The sequence below is a fragment of the Limulus polyphemus genome, unplaced genomic scaffold (genome assembly GCF_000517525.1).
Source record: "Limulus polyphemus unplaced genomic scaffold, Limulus_polyphemus-2.1.2 Scaffold5586, whole genome shotgun sequence".
NCBI lineage: Eukaryota > Metazoa > Arthropoda > Merostomata > Xiphosura > Limulidae > Limulus > Limulus polyphemus.
Genome location: NW_013671196.1, coordinates 13,378 through 30,887, shown reverse-complemented (window position 1 = coordinate 30,887; position 17,510 = coordinate 13,378). Strand labels below are relative to the sequence as shown.

The 17,510-nt window shown below is 33.2% G+C and overlaps 1 protein-coding gene across 1 annotated transcript; it reads left to right on the top strand.

Annotated features, from left to right (window-relative positions):
* The first annotated feature begins 5,333 nt into the window (after window positions 1-5,333).
* Window positions 5,334-14,206, top strand: LOC106472762 (bicaudal D-related protein homolog). Its single transcript, XM_013933418.2, has 10 exons — window positions 5,334-5,551; window positions 6,365-6,481; window positions 6,921-7,067; window positions 7,313-7,498; window positions 7,929-8,072; window positions 9,426-9,629; window positions 11,413-11,538; window positions 11,921-12,057; window positions 12,558-12,678; window positions 13,163-14,206. Exons 3-10 carry the CDS (start codon window positions 6,927-6,929, stop codon window positions 13,304-13,306), a joined length of 1,203 nt encoding a protein of 400 aa, XP_013788872.2. The 5' UTR covers window positions 5,334-5,551; window positions 6,365-6,481; window positions 6,921-6,926; the 3' UTR covers window positions 13,307-14,206.
* Window positions 14,207-17,510: the final 3,304 nt, after the last annotated feature.

Sequence of the window (17,510 nt, the reverse complement as noted above, 5' to 3'; positions counted from 1 at the left end):
AAGGTGTCATTGTCTTTTAATGTTTTAGATTATAATACATATTAAACGAGTTATAAATAGTAATTTTATTGTTTAAAAAAGGTCAAGTTGTAGATTTAAATACAAAACAATTTTGATTGTGACTTTTGTTTGAAAAAGTCTGTTTATTTATTCAATAGATTACCATTAACGGGTACAGGTTGGATTTTTAATATAGTGTTTATCTATGTATGTGTGAATTTTAGTTTGTAGATTTTGTTGTTTGAATATATGTATTATGCGAGGTCATGCAAATCAAATATAATTTATATAAAAAGTGGAGAGGTTACGTAGGATTATAAATATATGGTTCATAAACTACATGAAGGTTTCGGATTTCTATTTATAATTAAGAATAATAAGTCGTGTGATAGAGAAATTGATTTTGAAGTATAATTATGTATAATTTAACGCTTGAAATATTCCAGTAATCTCGAAGAGATAGTACAACCTATAGATGACATACTTGTCGGGTACAAAAACAACAACAAAAGGTTTGAGAGATTTATTTTTCTTAACCACCAATTAAACAGAACTTGAAAGGATACAGATCATCATTATCGGAGTATTCTACGAGATGTTTTGGGAATCACATTTGAGAAGGAACCCGTGATGTAATTGTAGAACGATGAACCAGTTAGATTAAAATCATACGTTATTCATGTTAATAAGCGTCACGCCCATTTATCCCGTCTTGTTATTGCGTGTTTTAAAACATTAGTTCGAATGTATAAGTTTGCTAATTTATAAATGGAGGGTTGTGGTCTGGAAAGCGTCGCCTTATACTAATTTGCCAACAGATGCTGTTTGTAATGTTGCTAAAAGTAACATTATTATTTTTTCAATCCTTTGTTTCACAAAAATCGAAATATTTTTTATTCATGAACAGGTTGTAAGAAGTGTACACTGTAGAAGTTCTGCTTATAGATGGCGTTCTTATAAAATATAAATGCTGAATACCAAAGTTTGTGATGACGAATTACATGCCCCACACTATACTTTTACCTATAGAATTTAAAATTAACATTTTTTTATTTGAAGAAAAAGAAAACTTCTTGTTGTGTTTACAGATATAACTTTCACTGACTTAGCCTTTTCAGAATAATGTGATTTGAGTTTTTATATATTTTTTATCAATATATATATAATATATATATTTAATTTATCGTATAACTTGATGGTTTCACAGCCCAAGATACAAAGGTTGAAATTATGTGTAACGCCTGTTAGTAACTAGGTCAAAATAATAACACAAGATGTTAACTTTAGATCACACACTTACCTACACGAGGCTCGGGGACAGGTAGCATGCTTCATGACTTACTCATTCAGGCTTGTTCAGCAGCTAGTAGTTGCTTCAGGTTGATTGAAGAAAGTTGAGGAGAGCAAGTTGTTCTTTTACAAAACCTGCAGATGCTAATTAGTGCGTGAAACTGGTAGTGTCACATTTAAGTACTTGTAACTTGCTCCTCTTTTTTTCACTAAAAGAAAAGTAGCATAACATTCCGACACGATTCTTTTACAGCTGCTTAACCACCAGAAGAGTAAAATAAGTTTAGAATTTGAAATCGGATTCTCTGGAGTATTAGCTGAATATGAAACGCGTCATACTTTCCTACGACCTTGTGAAACGATCAAAATATTGAAACGGTGTAAATCGTTTCACTGTTAATTATTGTAACGCCGCGTTTTACGTAGTTATTTTTGAGAAAGGATGGGACTTTTTGTTACGAAAAAAAAAAAATAATAACGAGAAGTATGAGGGCTTATAACGCTGAAAACAGGGTTTCGATATTTGGGGTGGGCATAGTAAAGATTGCCTATTGTGTAGCTTTGTGCTCAACTACAAATAACATTAAAAAATATAAACATATAAGCCTCTAGACCAGTTAGAAAATTAAGAATATTCTATAAGTCATACAAAAAAATTGGTTTAATAGAAAAGCTATCAGTAGATGATTGTCAAAAACTTACTTTTTAATAGTAGATATAGTAATGTAAATACATGAGTGTTGGGCTAAGGATTCTTCTGCAGTAGGTGTCTGTGACTTGTTGGCGATAAATTCGACAATAAACAAATAGCACGCACTCCACTTGTTTCTAAAATATTATATATATATTCTAAACAAGTTAAACGTGTGTACAAAAAATTCTTTACACTATGATGATCATAATTGTATCTTAAACTCTATACATTTCTCTTCTTATTGTTAAAAGTACATTTAGGCCAATTCAATTGCTTTAGAATCCAGTTGACAAGCCGAACTATTTTTATCTATCTTATCGCAATAGTATTTGTGTATAACTCACTTATGCTGTCGCATGAATTACCGCATTTGTATCCTGAACTTCCAATAATCGTTTGCCTTTTGTCAAAGTCCACACAGGTGGGTTCAATTAGTTTACATCCTTTGACGAGACAAATTCTTCTTCTTATATCTTTCAAACTGTTAATCTCACTCTAACTTATCAATCGTTAGGCCATTCACTCCCACGACAGTTAACTTTACTTTTTCTAACTTTTCTCTGACCAAACTTCTCTTTCACATGATTTTACTTTTACTTCATTTCCGCTTGTCTGGTCACAGCTATTTGTACGTCTATTACGTAGGCCTTCTAGTAACCTCCATAGCCTCGACATCAATGGATTGCAAACACAACATTCAATAGCCTTGACATCAATGAATTACAAACACAAAATAAATAAATTGATAATACTACGTACACTGAACAGTCTTTTATATTTGATAATGGTAGAAATTACTTCCATGTAAATGCTATTTGTTCTAAACGCTTAAGTAATAGTTTAAAATTTCTAATGTAATCGCTTTTATCAATTTTGCACTTTCTCAGTTTCGCGATTGTTTCAACTTTTACTAAACCTATAAAAAATATTTCTTCTTTTTCAGTTAAACCTTATCTCTTGAGTACGTTTTTCTTATAAATATTGATAATTTTTATCTTTTACCCATTTACCAATTAAAAGCTTTTGTTACTTCCCTTCTTTTCAAATACCTTTTTCTTAATATCTCCAGGACTATTTCGGTTCTAAATTCATTGTCATTGGGCTTTTTTCAATATCTGTATTAATAATTTTCTTTTTCTTCTGTATACAAATTCAGTTATTTCTCAGTATTTTCCAATGATTATTTATAAAAGAAATTTTTTTTTATATTTCAGTTAAACGTTTCCTGTTATTTAGAGGAATGTTTTTCGTTCTTACTGTACTCAAATCTGCTCAACAGTTGATTATCAGAAAGTATACAACTTTTAAGTGTTTTTGTGAAGTTTAATTAAAGCATATTTAAAAGATTGGGTCTCCAGACAGCGATAATTTCGATTTTTCTAAACTTTCTGTTGTTTTATCCTATATCTTGAGTCACACAATGTTTTGTCATTGTTCATAGGTAGTTAAAAAACAACAACAACTAATGTTAATGTCAAAAGTGAGTTATTTTTCCCTATTAAAATTATACATATTAACCCTGGCCTAGATCTGGTCTTACAAGAAACTTGCAACATGATGCATGTGATTTCAACCTTCATTAGCTTTATAGAATTGAAATAAGTCTTCATTGATTAAACGTATTAACGAATTTCTAAACTTCTTAGTTTCCGTATCCTGATCTATTAATAGCTGAAAACCCATATTGGTGTAATTCGATCTTTCAAACTTTTAATGTTCAATAAGGTGATTTGAAATTATGCTAAATAAAATTACATTGAGAAAGCTGAAAATTAAAAAACAAACCAAACTGGATACCCATACCACCCGTATACAAGTTACGGCAATGTTATCCTATATAAATAACAATGAGAATGCCGGTAGATGTCACCAATTTTATTGACTTCAGTCAAATTGATCGCTAGTTGAGGTGTGAAAGAGAATCTCTAGCAAAAGGTTTGTTGTATTAATATAATGTCAACAAACTGCAACTATAATCTCAAAACTCTCCCTCTCTCCTTTATTTTTATCTAATTTTAAAGTTTTCTTCATATAGGAACATCAACACCAAAATATTATGACTGTGGAGCATGATGAATTATCTCAACCAGCATAGCAATTTTTGTTCTTCCAGTTATACGTGTCAGATATGTATAATATAAAACTAGACTAATTTTCTTTCTGTAACTAGAAGCTGTTTTCTGGTTTGACGACTTGGGTTGGGATAAATTTCTCTCCGTTATAAATGGCCCGGTGGTTAGGGCACTCGACTCGCAATCTGCAGGTCGCGGGTTCGAATCTCCGTCCCACCAAGCATGCTCGTTCTTTCAGCCGTGGGATCGTTATAATGTGACGGTCAATCTCGCTATTCGTTGGTAAAAGAGTTGGCGGTGGGTGGTGCTGACTAGCTGCCTTCCCTCTAGTCTCACACTGCTAAATTAGAGACGGCTAGCGCAGATAGCCCTCTTGTAGCTTTGCGCGAAATCCATAACAAACAAACAGACCGTTATAAATACACAAATTACGTGACTATAATACTGTTCGAAGGAATTATCAATTGACATTTTAACATCAGAACAGTCTGTATAGGATTTTACTGGCTCAGCTCAGATAAATCTCTGTAAGTAAACCACCCAGTTAAACTTTATTTTATCGGGTCAGCATTTTATAATAATTTACCCCCCCCCCCCAAGAAAAAGAAAAGTAGATGCTAAGTTTTAAACTGTAATTTTCTTTAGAATTTCTTTAGTATAGGTTTAACAGTTCGTTGTCTTGGATTTTTCGGACTCAAGTTGATGTTTATGATTGACTTTTAATAATATTTCAAGAAAATGATGTTGTATTTTTTTACAGTTTTGCTTCTATTGAATCTTACCTAAAGTTACTCGGGGGGAAGGGGGCTATCTGTGCTAGCCTTCCCTAATTTTGTGTGTGCTTTCTTATAGTAAAGCCACATCGGACTATCTGCTATGTCCACCGAAGGGAATCGAACCCCTGATTTTAGCGTTGTAAATCCGAAGACTTACTGCTGCCTCACTGGGGGACACTCTAATTTTGAAGTAATAGACTAGAGGGAAACCAGTTAGTCAACACCACCCACCGCAAACTCCTGAGTTACTTTACCAATAGTAGGTTTGACCGTCAAATTATAACGCTCCAACAGCTGAAAGGGCTAGCATATTCGGTGATAGGTTTCAACTCCGTGACCAGCAAACTGCAAGTCGAGCACTTTAACCATTAGGCCATTTCATTCCCTTTCTTATAGTGTCTGTGAGTAGTAGTTGTGAGCTTTGATTGATTACTTACAATATAAATTTATAAATTCTCTGCAATATTTTGAAAATAATGTTTATTGTTTGTTTTTAAAACTAGCTTTTAGAACAGGAGAAGTACTCCTTAAAAAGGAAGCTTGATGCATTAGAAGGAGAATATGACAGCCGAGTTGCCGAGCTCCAAGTGGACTTAACCGAGCTTCGAAAGGAGCTGCAGAAACATCAGAATCTACTCAAATTCACGGAGAAAGAGAAGAAGCAGGTAGTTCAGGAGCTACAAGATCAGAATGAGCGACTAACCGAGGCCTTAAAACAGGTACTTTTTCATAACTGAAACAACACTTAGCACGACCTTCTGGAAACTGTGATTATTACCTTTACAGACTATTATCCAGTGACTACACTGTTTGGTATAGTTTTAGCTTTATGATTTTATGTTGATTGTAAACGTTCTCCGATATGTCCATCTTTAAAACATAGTAATAGTGATATAAGTGTAGTGCTTTTAGTTGTATTTTACTCACCACAACGAACCTATGTTTACATAAGATGGATTTGTCCAGGGTTATTGATGAGGGGTGGAAATCGATATAAATCAGTGACAAGTGATGACTCGAATAATAGATTGAGTTTCTTATTTATTTTTATTTTTAGTATAGCAATATTGTTTGTTTAATTTTAACTTGAATTTCGGCTTATGTTTTTTAATGATTTGGAACTAAACTTTAGATTTGATAATTAGAGAAAGAGAAATAGATTAAATTAAAAGACTGTTTATGTTTTTTAATTCGATGACAATAATGTTAGCTGTTTTAGGGGGGGAATAATCTAGATGTAATGAACTGTTTTATAGCATCTACTTGAAGAGTTTGAAGTACACTGATAAAAGGATCAGCCTGGAAATAACACAATTACAAGGCTTTGTATATACTTGGTGAAAAGTCAAAGTTCAGCCTCTATCATTCATTAATTTTAGAATTAACAGTGACGTTTTTTGTTTTACACATCATTATGAACAACAACAAAATAAAATGTATTGAACTCATCGTAAGTTGTTTTCTGAGACCCATAATATGAGTTTATGTTATTACATAAACCTGAAATACAATTTAAATAAACTTATTTTCAGGCCAACAAGTCAGAAGGACAGTTGTCCAACCAAGTGAAGTGTCTGCGCCAACAGTTTAACCTTCGTAGGTCCAGTCTAACTGATCACGTGGTTCAACTAGAAGAACTCAGAGAAGAGGTGGGTTATCTAGTTTGATATAGTTCTTTATAACTAGTGTGATATTAAAACTCACATTAATCCGTTTTGAGCCTACTAGAATGACGCCTGAGTTGTGACTGTTTTCATCACTACTCCGTTTGTGGCGTTATGATAGATTATTTAAAAAAACAAAAAACAATTAAATTTGCTAGCATGTCATACACTGTTTCTGCATTATGGGGTAGAATGATCCCTGATCTAAACAAAACACTGTTTAAATTATGGTTTTAGTTACACGTGCATTGTCAATAATTGATAACTGTGTGTGGTTTTGTGTATGTGTTAACTTCATTAAAAAAGATAAGCACACAGTTTTAGACCGAACGAAGGTCTAACGCATTTACGCCATCTGTGGAGAGAATTTGACATAACAGCTCCTGCTACTTAAAATATAATTTTTTTCTGTTCTTATTTTTAGATAGATATGTTAATAGAAAAGAAAGCTGATCTAGAACGTCGGACAAGAGAAGTTATAGAAGAAAAGGAAGGACTGAGTGTTTCATTAGAGGAGTCGAGCGATCGGATATCGGTGCTAGAGAGACACAAGGAGGAACAGGATCAAATGGTAGATTTTCTCTATAAAATTATAAATATATACTAAGTTTTAATTCGAAAATTTTGAATTTATTTATGGAGATATTTCTATTAAATTTCGAGAAACTTTATTTCTACAGCACAACTTTTTTCTTTGAAAATCATCAATATTATTATACTCAATTATTTAATTGTTAATATTATTATTTGATTACTCATCATTTTACTTTTTATTTCAAATTCTAATTTCTACAATTATTTGTATTTTTTGGTTAGATCCGAAGCCAGAAGAGAGATCTAGAAGAACTTAGACAGGCAAATAGTGAGCTCCAGTTCAAGCTGGACAGTGTTCTTAGGCGGAATAGTTCCCTTAGTTTTGGCCAAACGTCCATCTTTACAGAAATAGAAATGTTTTCGAGTTCGTCAGTTGACGAAGAATTAAGATCCCTTAACGCAAATCACGTATGTTTAGTGAATTAATATCAATAGTTATTTAATTGACGTTGTTGAATACGTCGATTTCAGGATATTGTGTGTGTGTGTGTGAATGTTGAAACTTTTCTTGGTAGACTTAGATCAATTAACTATTACGAGTGTTCTATTACTTTTAAACATTATTTAATTTCAATATCGGAAATTTGTCTTCTAATATTTTTAAATTACTGAAACACAAAATTCTTCTATTGAGCAGGCTTATCCGCCATCATATTATGTCACCACTTTATTTGAATGTTTAAGTGTAAAACAGAATTTTCGTCAAAATATTAAGGAAATATGCCTGTACAATTATTTTTTCCGTTAAACTTTACTAAGTATTATAGTATGTGTAAGTTAGCAGGCGTGATCATTTTTTCGCTATTATTATTAATTGTTAGCATTAATCTATTCACAGAATGGTAGAAACAGGCCATTCTCGCATTCAAGTTCCTCCATGGGTTTTCATGGAGATCTTGACGAAAATGAATTGGAGTGTGACGACACTGAAATATCCCCGTTCACAGGTGTCTTACCGAACGAGTCAGAAGAAAACTGGAGGGTTAGTATTTGCCACTAGATGGCACAAAATTATATTTTTAGTCTAAATAGAAATTAACAATAATAAGAAAGTTTTGAGACACATTGTAGTTGTAGCATTACCTACTGTCTTGAAAAAATTGGCTTTATATCATTCAAATGGCGAAAATATTATAATCACAGGATATTGCTGTAATTACGCGTTTCTTCTCATCCTACATTTTCTCCTGGGGTTAAATTCCGGTTTAAAAATCAACGTCGATGATTCATAAAGCAATAGAAAGTTCTTGGAACTAATTTCCAGCTAGTTCGTAACCAGAGATTAGCACGAGGTACATCTGCCAGCATCTGATTACAGTATATGAGTTTTACTGATAATACCAATCCGTACAAAGTACTCTGCTAACGATAGTGTTAAGCCTCCCTGATCACGTGTTCGTCTATTACAATTGTAGTAGGTGGTGAATGCAAAAATTTGCCTCTAGTGGACAGTAATATCACGTTTGGCCTTTTGAAATTTGTTTATACTCTTTTCATAATTCAACCAGCATAATTCGTAAATCGCTGATTTTAAATTGATAGTAGCCACATATTTTAGGTAAGTGTTTAAACTTGTTGATTGTTTTAGGTAAGTAATTTTAGAAAGTCGTCAAGGAGAAAGTATTTAGGAAATTCGCATTTCTGTTGTCTTTGAGGTATTCGAGTATGCGTCACATTATCACCAAAACTGAATCGACTAATCAGAAAAATTAGGAAATTATAATTCTTAGATCAGAACTAAGGTTCTGCAGTTCCAACATTCGAATCCCGTTACCACAAAGAAGAAAAACCACTAGGCCACATCTGGCCTAGAGTATCCATTTGTGTCAAGATTTTGGTGAAAGTCAGTTGCCTTTTGCAAAATAATTTACCTATAAAAGACACGTTTTCAGCGTTAAACTAGTCACTATATGCCTCCCAATGGCACGCCTGCGGACTAACAACGCTGAAAATCGGGTTTCGATACTCGTGGTGGGCAGAGCACAGATAGCCAATTGTGTAGCTTTGTGCTTATACTACAAACAAACAACAGACACTGGAGAATGTTTGAAAGTCGTATTTATTTGCTTCTAAGCAGGATAGTGAAATCACCTTTAGCTTGTAACAGTAGATGGATTGATAAAGCAAAAACATAATTTACAGTAGAGATGGGCAATGATCTTAATTTTTAGAGCAGGTTGTGACTATGCATGTACTGGATAATCAGTCTTATTCATATGTCATTTCAAAACTATTCTATTACGTGGTCTAATGTCAGTATCACAAAACATTCCACATCAATTTTAGTTTTACAATAGTTTTATGACAAACTTCCACTGTGTCTTTTACGATACAGTTTCGACAAGAACTGGTTGACATCTACAATCATCTTCGAAGACTCTGTGAAGACCTAAAGAGAAGGAAGGACAGTACCTTCAGCGGGGTCCCTTTTTCTCCAGATGACATTAAAGCTCACCATATTAGGGTGGGCATGATCTCAGATATTCTACAAGAATTACGGCTTCTGATGCAGGAACTTTTGAACAACCACACAGATTCAGTAAGTGTCTCTAATAACTATGCAACTTCTGAATATTTGTTAGTGGTAGTTTCTTAGAGTTTTTAACCAATGAAAATCTTTTCGTTGTCCTCAAGTTCTTACCTTGCGGCTTCCAGTGAGAGTTGTATCTTCTATTGTTTCTGCTTTTGGCTGTTAACAAGATACAGTATTATTGATGTTCCTGAACCAAATGTATTATAATGATCGGTAAACTGACGTAGAAGACACAAGGCAAAATGACAACATAGCACATTTTTTAACTCATTAAAAGTTTTACGTATTTTATACATGAATTATGTACTATTCTGAAGATGACTCGGTACACAATGTTTATATATATAGATCTTTTACTTAAAACTAAGAATTTTTAACTTTTACAATTACAGCAGCACCTGCTATAAACAAAACTATGTATGATTTCAAATGTGAAAATTAATGTCAATCTCGAACTTTGTTTAAGCACACAAAAATGTAACGTCAGATGTGAGCACATAACAATGATGAAAAGTGGAAAATAGTAATATTATTAACGCTAACATCGGGAGTCAGTTGTACAGAAATTAGTGGCCGTTTTGGTCATCGCAATATCTTAAAAGGTATATATAAAAGCACTAATATTGTCTGCCAGCTATAACTGAGCATTACAGTTTTAAAAAATACCATTTTTTTGTTCGTTGATCCACCTTTTGTAGTGAAATCTTCATTTGAAAATGAGTTCTTCACACACCTTCATGTCAAGGTTTTGGTGAAAGTCCATTGGCCTTTTACAAAGCAATTTGACTATAGAAGACTTGTTTTCAGTGCCTAACTAGTGCATATACACTGGGAAAATGTCCAGTCTCAATGACAAATGCAGGATCGGAAGGTATGATACACTCATGATGGGATTTCTGTTGAAGTGATCAGAAAGAGAGATCATCCAAAAACTTTAGATTCCAATCAAAGGAGTACAAGAAAACTGTGAAGTAGAAGGAATAATAAGAACAAAATTGTTCATTAAATGACGTACTTTAACATAACTGATCAGACATCAACCAACGAAAGCCATAAGCAATAGTCGAAGAACATTTATGGTTGTTTCTACTAAGTGCATGCACAGTGTGTCCCAGATGTTATGAATATGTTGAAAATCATTCTTACAGTGCAAATCAAACTCAAAATGGAATGATTTTTTTTTCATCAACACCTAAGCAAAATTTTTGGAATTTCATTGTGTTTTTTGAAGCAAGAGATCAAACCATAAATTTGTGCAAAGTTTTATACCAGAAACCAAAATTGCCACCAAAATATATCAGTTTCTGGACAACCTACTCAATGTTCTATGGTTAAAATAAAATTAGGTTGAATTGTTGGTTGTTTCATAGTGATCATATGCTTTTAAATAAGTTTTTTAAAACTTTGATAACGTAATAAATAAATATAATTACTTTTAGTCAATCAGGACACACACCAGATAATTATTGTGTAGTTGTAATACACATGTATAATTTTTTTCAATGCTAAGTAATCAGTCCAGATAATTAACTTTAATCATTTTAAAAAGATCACTTTTATTGGGTTATGAATCATACAGTTGGTATATATATTGTTATTACTTGAAATAAAAATTTATCAGGAATTTTTTACAATGGTTATGGTGAAAAAAGCTAATGAACTTTAAATTACAGAGTGACAGTTATGTAGGGTAGGTTGTAAGATATAATCAAACACTGAATTCATAATTGCTGTCTGCTACAAGGATAACATGTTATATTATGTGATTTTGTTTTAATGTACATTTCAGTCTTGTATGGCATGCCAAACAGTTAAATACGATCAAGATATGGTCGAGAAGATTCAAAAAGATCTTGCGGAAAAAGCAGAAGAACTGAAGAGAAAATCAGAGAAAATATCAGAATTAACAACTAAAGTAAGAAGTTTCATATTATTTCAAGGATTGTTACATCAAACTTACTTTGTAACTCAACAATTTAGCCTTATTTTCACCCAGTTTAAAGCTGTCTAACTTACCAATTGTCTTAATCAGTAAAATATCCATTATCACTCTAAATATCAACCCTCTTCATACTACATAGGATGATATTTGTGTATTTTATTGACAGGCCCACCTAAAATTGTTTTCTTTATATGAATTTAGAGGAGTTTTTTTTTCACCAAAATTCAACATATTGTTGGACAACAAATGGTAGTTTTTAACAGTAACAGCCCTCATCAAATCAGAAAGGTTGTTAATAATAGTCTGGATATTGGTTTAAGAATTGTTAGTATATTAAAACTGTTTGTTTTAAAAGATAACTGTACAGGAAGCTGAGCTAGCTGCTTTGAAAGAAGAAAGAGACCATCTCCTAGATGATGTTGGGAACACCAAAATGGCCAAAGATGAAGTAGTGAAGAAGGCATGGGAAGTTCGAGACAAAGCCGTAGCCAGGTATAATTCTGTTAGACTGGCAGTTCTAAGGTTACCCTTTCTCAGTATAATGAGTAGGCAGCTTTTTCTTGGAAGTTATATTTTAGATAAGTGTGTCAATGACTTGTATTACATGTCATAGTTAAATATTATTGTAAAATATGTGTGTGTCATACCTGAGAGTGAATACCATTTCATTGTTTCTTTTCCTCTACTGAACTACTTGGTAATATATAAAGGGTGATTAAACAAATACCAAACTTGTACATAATCTTTATTTAGTTATTGACCAATACGTTTTCTGGAAGTGGATAAAATAATGTGGTTCTGTGTAGTATCTATCAAGATCTATTGAAACTCACCATGACAAAGGACAAGAATTGAAATGGGCTCACATTATAATTTTGGTATTGTTAAGTGACTTTTCTCATTTTTATATACGGTACTTAATAAATTTATATTATTGTGTAAAGATTCAAACATGTCTTTCATTTACGATTAACTATATAATTATTTTCTAGGAAAAATGCTGTAGAAATAGAGCTGGCTAAGACTAGAATAGACGTGATGCACATTAACAGCCAGTTAATGGAAGCAATCCAGCAGAAAGTCGAGCTGTCTCAACAGCTTGATCAATGGCAGGTAAGGTCAATGAACATACTTTAGTGTTGCTGTAACTTATACAGAGCTATTGAAATTCTGAAAGCATTCTAAAACAGTGTAGTACTCCAGGCAGAAAACTAATGTGCAATGGTTTATGAATTTTAACCAATTTTGTTACACACACACTAATCTGTGACAATAGATGTGAGCTACTGCAAATGTATGAATGGTAAGTTTTGTGGATTTTGACAGCAAATGATTCACGCGTTTATGTACCATGTAAACAATTTATGTCTAATGTTTTTAATTATAATTGCACTTAAACTGACCAAACCTTGTGATATTTTAGTATTATCAGTGAGGATTGCCAAACCATGATTCAATTCAGTCTGAAACTTTTATGGTTTTTCCAGTGTATTGGTTAATAATATGAAGTATTTCTCGTCAGTTCATTGTATGGAATTGTCTTCATTAGTGTATGCATTGCTTACTTTTGATCAAATGTTCCTGATGTTTTTACCAGGTTGACATGCAGGCTTTACTGGAGGAACAATTGAAATCCAAGCTTCATAATCAAGAACAAGAGGAAAAGGAAAAACACTATCAGTCAAAAGTTTCAGGACAACAAAAAAACAACAAGGGCAAACTGTTCTGGTTGTGGAGGTGACCCACCTTGTTTTTATAAAGCAAAGGGTGTAATGATTTGGGCTTCCAGGTTAGCTGGAATGTAAATATGTGTATATATATGTATATCTCTTTGTATTGCTATTTGTCAGTCCATAGCCAGAAAATGTCAAGCAGAATAGTATTAATTTACAGAATTGTAGAAACATACCACAACAGCAAACTGACATCAAATCACTTCATCTTTAGCTCTTTATTTGGAGGTTGCTTAAAATAACTGAATTATTCAAGATTAGATAGAGGCCTACACCATAGTATATCTACTGTTTAATAAGTCCAAAATGTGATGAAGCATCTTGTTAAGGCCTGAACAAGTTCAATGTTTCACCAATGCAGATGTTTTATGCAACATCAAATTTTTTGTATTGCATAAAAATAACACTTTTAGCTGCCATACATCCAGCCAGGCTTATGAGTTCTGGTATTGAATAAAAGGCCTCTCATGTAGTGGCATGTGACTAAAAGAAATTGATCTGGAATGTTAATTTCATGCATACCTGATTACCAACAGACACAGAAGCTTTTTCATTCTCATGTGGTTTTATACAGTAGCATCAAATGGCTGATGTCCATTCACAAGTTTCTACAACTAATTTATTTTTATATTTACATACTTATTAGTACTTTTTTGAACTAAACAAGTACAACCTTTGACCTGTTATATCTAAAATTGCAGACTTAAAGTGAGCATTAAACAGTATTTCTATTTTGTGTTAAACAGCTGGTATTAACTGTGAGAAATATGGCTGTTGTAAAAAAGAAACTCTGCGATAATTTTACTTAATGTATAAGAATTGGTTCTTATGTACAGTAGTGATTCCAGGTTCAGCCTGAGATTATACTTATTATGTTAGTGTAACACTAACACTTTGTTATTGGAATAAATGCATTGTGGTAGTCAACATGCTTAACAATATATTTCTTGTATTTAGTTGAAAAATATGAATCAATAGCTTAACTGTCACTGTAAAAGTCACTGCTTGTTTCGATGGCCTACTTCCTGAAAGAGCCGAGCTAATTGGTTACTTATCGTGTGAATTCTTTTTATGTTTTCCAATATCATGAAAGAAAACATTCAAAACAAAAGAGAAGAATTACCTTATGTCATGGTTAAGTGTTCAACACCACTTTCCATCAGAACGGATTCCTGGCTAAAACACTATTACTTTTCAGTCTTGTCATGGATGGAGCTTTTCAAGAATTATAGAGACATGCAACATAACACTCAGCTGAAGAACTTCCCCTTATAATTTTGGTTTTAGCTGGAGACAACTATTAAAATGAAGTTCAAAGTAATGTTTTCTCTTCTTTTTGCTATCTTATTTTGCACTGAAATGACTAAACTTACAAATGCTAAGCTTATCTCGGTCATCTGGCATGTCAAAATAACCAGTGAGTTTGAAAATTACATTCTTAATATTTAATTATAATCACATAAATATGTTTTTGGAAAGATATTTAATGAATGTCTGCCATGTCCATCATCAACTCTTTCAGTGAAAGTATTCTTTTAAACTATACTTCTCAAGCCCTTAGACCAGCTCTGCTTAATTATGATCTGCACAAATTTAAAATCTTCAAGAGAACATTTTCTTAGTTGATTCAATTTGGATGGAGAAGCTTCATCCACCTTTTGTAGTTATTCATAGAAAACATAAAAATAACTAACAATCATTTCAAACTATCACTTAGAAGCATCATCTCCAAAAATGAATTATTACAGTTTATCTAAAATGATTCAGTATATTTCTTGGCCTATTAAACAAACAATACATTATCTTTCTAAAAACTAATGTATTAACTGATTGCTGTGAAAGAAATAAGTATTTTTAACAAATTGCATTTATTAAGCCAAAAGCACCTTGGATCATCATGTTACTGCAATGAAGAAAGGTCCTCCTATTGAAAGTTTTCAGGATTATTTTTAACTATTCTTGCATCTTTAAGATAAAAGCAACTGATGTAATAAATGTAACCTGTGATTACGAGGCATTAGTGTATGAGTGGGAATTCCCTCAATAGCATTACTGATGAAAAGGATCTTGGCAGAGTGGTGGATATGTCATTCAAGCCATGACTATTAAAAAAATTAAAACTTTGTAAAAACATAACCCTTGAATATCAGTTTTATTTTCCATAACATAAAACATTTTTTTATCTATATTTATAGAGAACTTTTGTAGAAGTTTTCAGTTTTGTGAGGACATCAACATCCTATTTCCTCTGAAGTAAAACATGTCAAATTACAGTGATCATCCCAGCAAATAACAACTTAAAAAACACAGTAATATGAATAAAACTGACACCCCAAATGCTTTAAAACACTTATTAAAATAACAAACTAATATTTTCAGCAGTTTAATCACAATTTAAAGAAGATTAGCATAAAATACTCATGCTCCACTAAGGAGTGCAAGGGCCTCATTATAATTTACAGAAGCCCAGTGTACTAATCAAGTTTCTCCATTATCCACAACTACTTCTATAGCTATCTCAAGGGAAGGTCTGTACCCAAAAACAGAATTCTGTTAGGACAGTCTTGCTAGCATATAAATGGGGTATGAACAATTTTGAACATGACTCCCCTGGGATCCGGAAGAGCACCATAAACACAAAATTTGATGTCTGATTCAGGTTAAGTGTCACTAAAATCCTACTCCTATATCCTCATCATACCTAGGTGACCTTATGTTTGCATTTTGGCTGCTCTTAGTAATAGGAGCCCAAATAAGAGTCAGGAGATACATCATATAGATAAGGTACGCCGAGCCTGCATGCCTGTCAAGTTTGTTCCAGTTAGCTCCAAAGCTGTGGTAGGAGTTCATGGATAAACAAATTCACACACAATGTGAATTAATATAGAATGCAGTAATGAGAAAGGAAACTAAAGATTGAATGTAGCTTAAGTGTGATGATTTTTTCACACATTTTTAAACATCTTAAAACCAATGCTTTGAAGCTGTAAGTACAAAATACAAGCTATTTTCACACCATACCGTGTCTTTCCAACACTGGAAGCTACAAAGTCACTGCAAATTCACGTGATTGGTTACACTCATAATGCAGTGTCAGCAAAACTTTTGTTCTTAGTTTTATAAACCTTTATGAGTCTGAACTAAGTATATGGCTTATAGGCAATAAACACTTGTGTATGGAATTGGAACAGTGGGTGTGATTCATAAAATGTCAGCCAGACCTTTTGCTTAAATTTTGTCTGGGGTCTGTTTTTATTATTTTTCACTAGCTTTATTAATATGGTGACAAGAGTTGATAAAAAAATATTAATAGCCCATTTGAAAATGATTTAGTTAGTGGTAAAAAAACTTCCAAAATCCAGATTTTGAGCCGCTGTTGTTTGTGGAACTTTGCATAAAGCTACTTAAGGGCTATCTGAGATAGATGTCCCTAATTATGAAGTGATAGAGGGAAGGCAGCTAGTCAAAACCACCATCGTGGGCTACTCAAATTAAATTTTGGGATTTGACTGTCACTCTTATAATGTACCCATGGCTCCAAAGTGCAGAGTGCATTTTTTTGCAGTAACACATTGTGAAGACCAGCTGAGAAGGAATAGATGTGCAGCTAGGGGATAGTCTGCCAGCCCAAGCTGTTTTACCAACAGGAAATATAGTGGGCAGTAACTGGTGAATTTGGTGATCCATGGGACAATAGTAAACCTTTCCAGGATTATACTGCAAGTGTAACTATGGGTCACAGAGAAGGCAGTGGAAGTGCAGAGATGATGAGCTAGCTACCTTTGGTAACTTCTGTTCTACTTGTCTAAGTGTAGGGGTTGTAAAGAAAGCCCATTACACTGTATTTCCAATGTTTAGGGCACCCCAGCCTAGTGTTAGCCAATAACCCATAGGTGAGATGCTTATGTCTCAATCACAGGTCCCTGTGAGTGAGGCAAGCAGACCTCTGCCTCAACATGTAAGGGTGTGGTTAAAAAGGTCCTGGACAATTTCCTGATGTTTTTCAGGCAAGTTACTGCTTGGAATTGCTGAACTCCGGATCATCCCTAGTCAACAGCACCCATAGCAGCTCTTGTATTGCTCTAGTTACAAGGGATTGAGAAAAACAGCTAGTCAACAGCACCCATAGCAGCTCTTGTATTGCTCTAGTTACAAGGGATTGAGAAAAACAGCTAGTCAACAGCACCCATAGCAGCTCTTGTATTGCTCTAG

Excerpts from the sequence above, each read along its gene's own strand:
- LOC106472762 (XM_013933418.2), top strand. The coding sequence starts at position 6,927 with ATGTTAATAGAAAAGAAAGCTGATCTAGAACGTCGGACAAGAGAAGTT. Across the intron at positions 7,499-7,928 it reads GATCCCTTAACGCAAATCAC|AATGGTAGAAACAGGCCATT; the intron begins GTATGTTTAGTG and ends ATCTATTCACAG. Across the intron at positions 8,073-9,425 it reads AGTCAGAAGAAAACTGGAGG|TTTCGACAAGAACTGGTTGA; the intron begins GTTAGTATTTGC and ends TTTACGATACAG.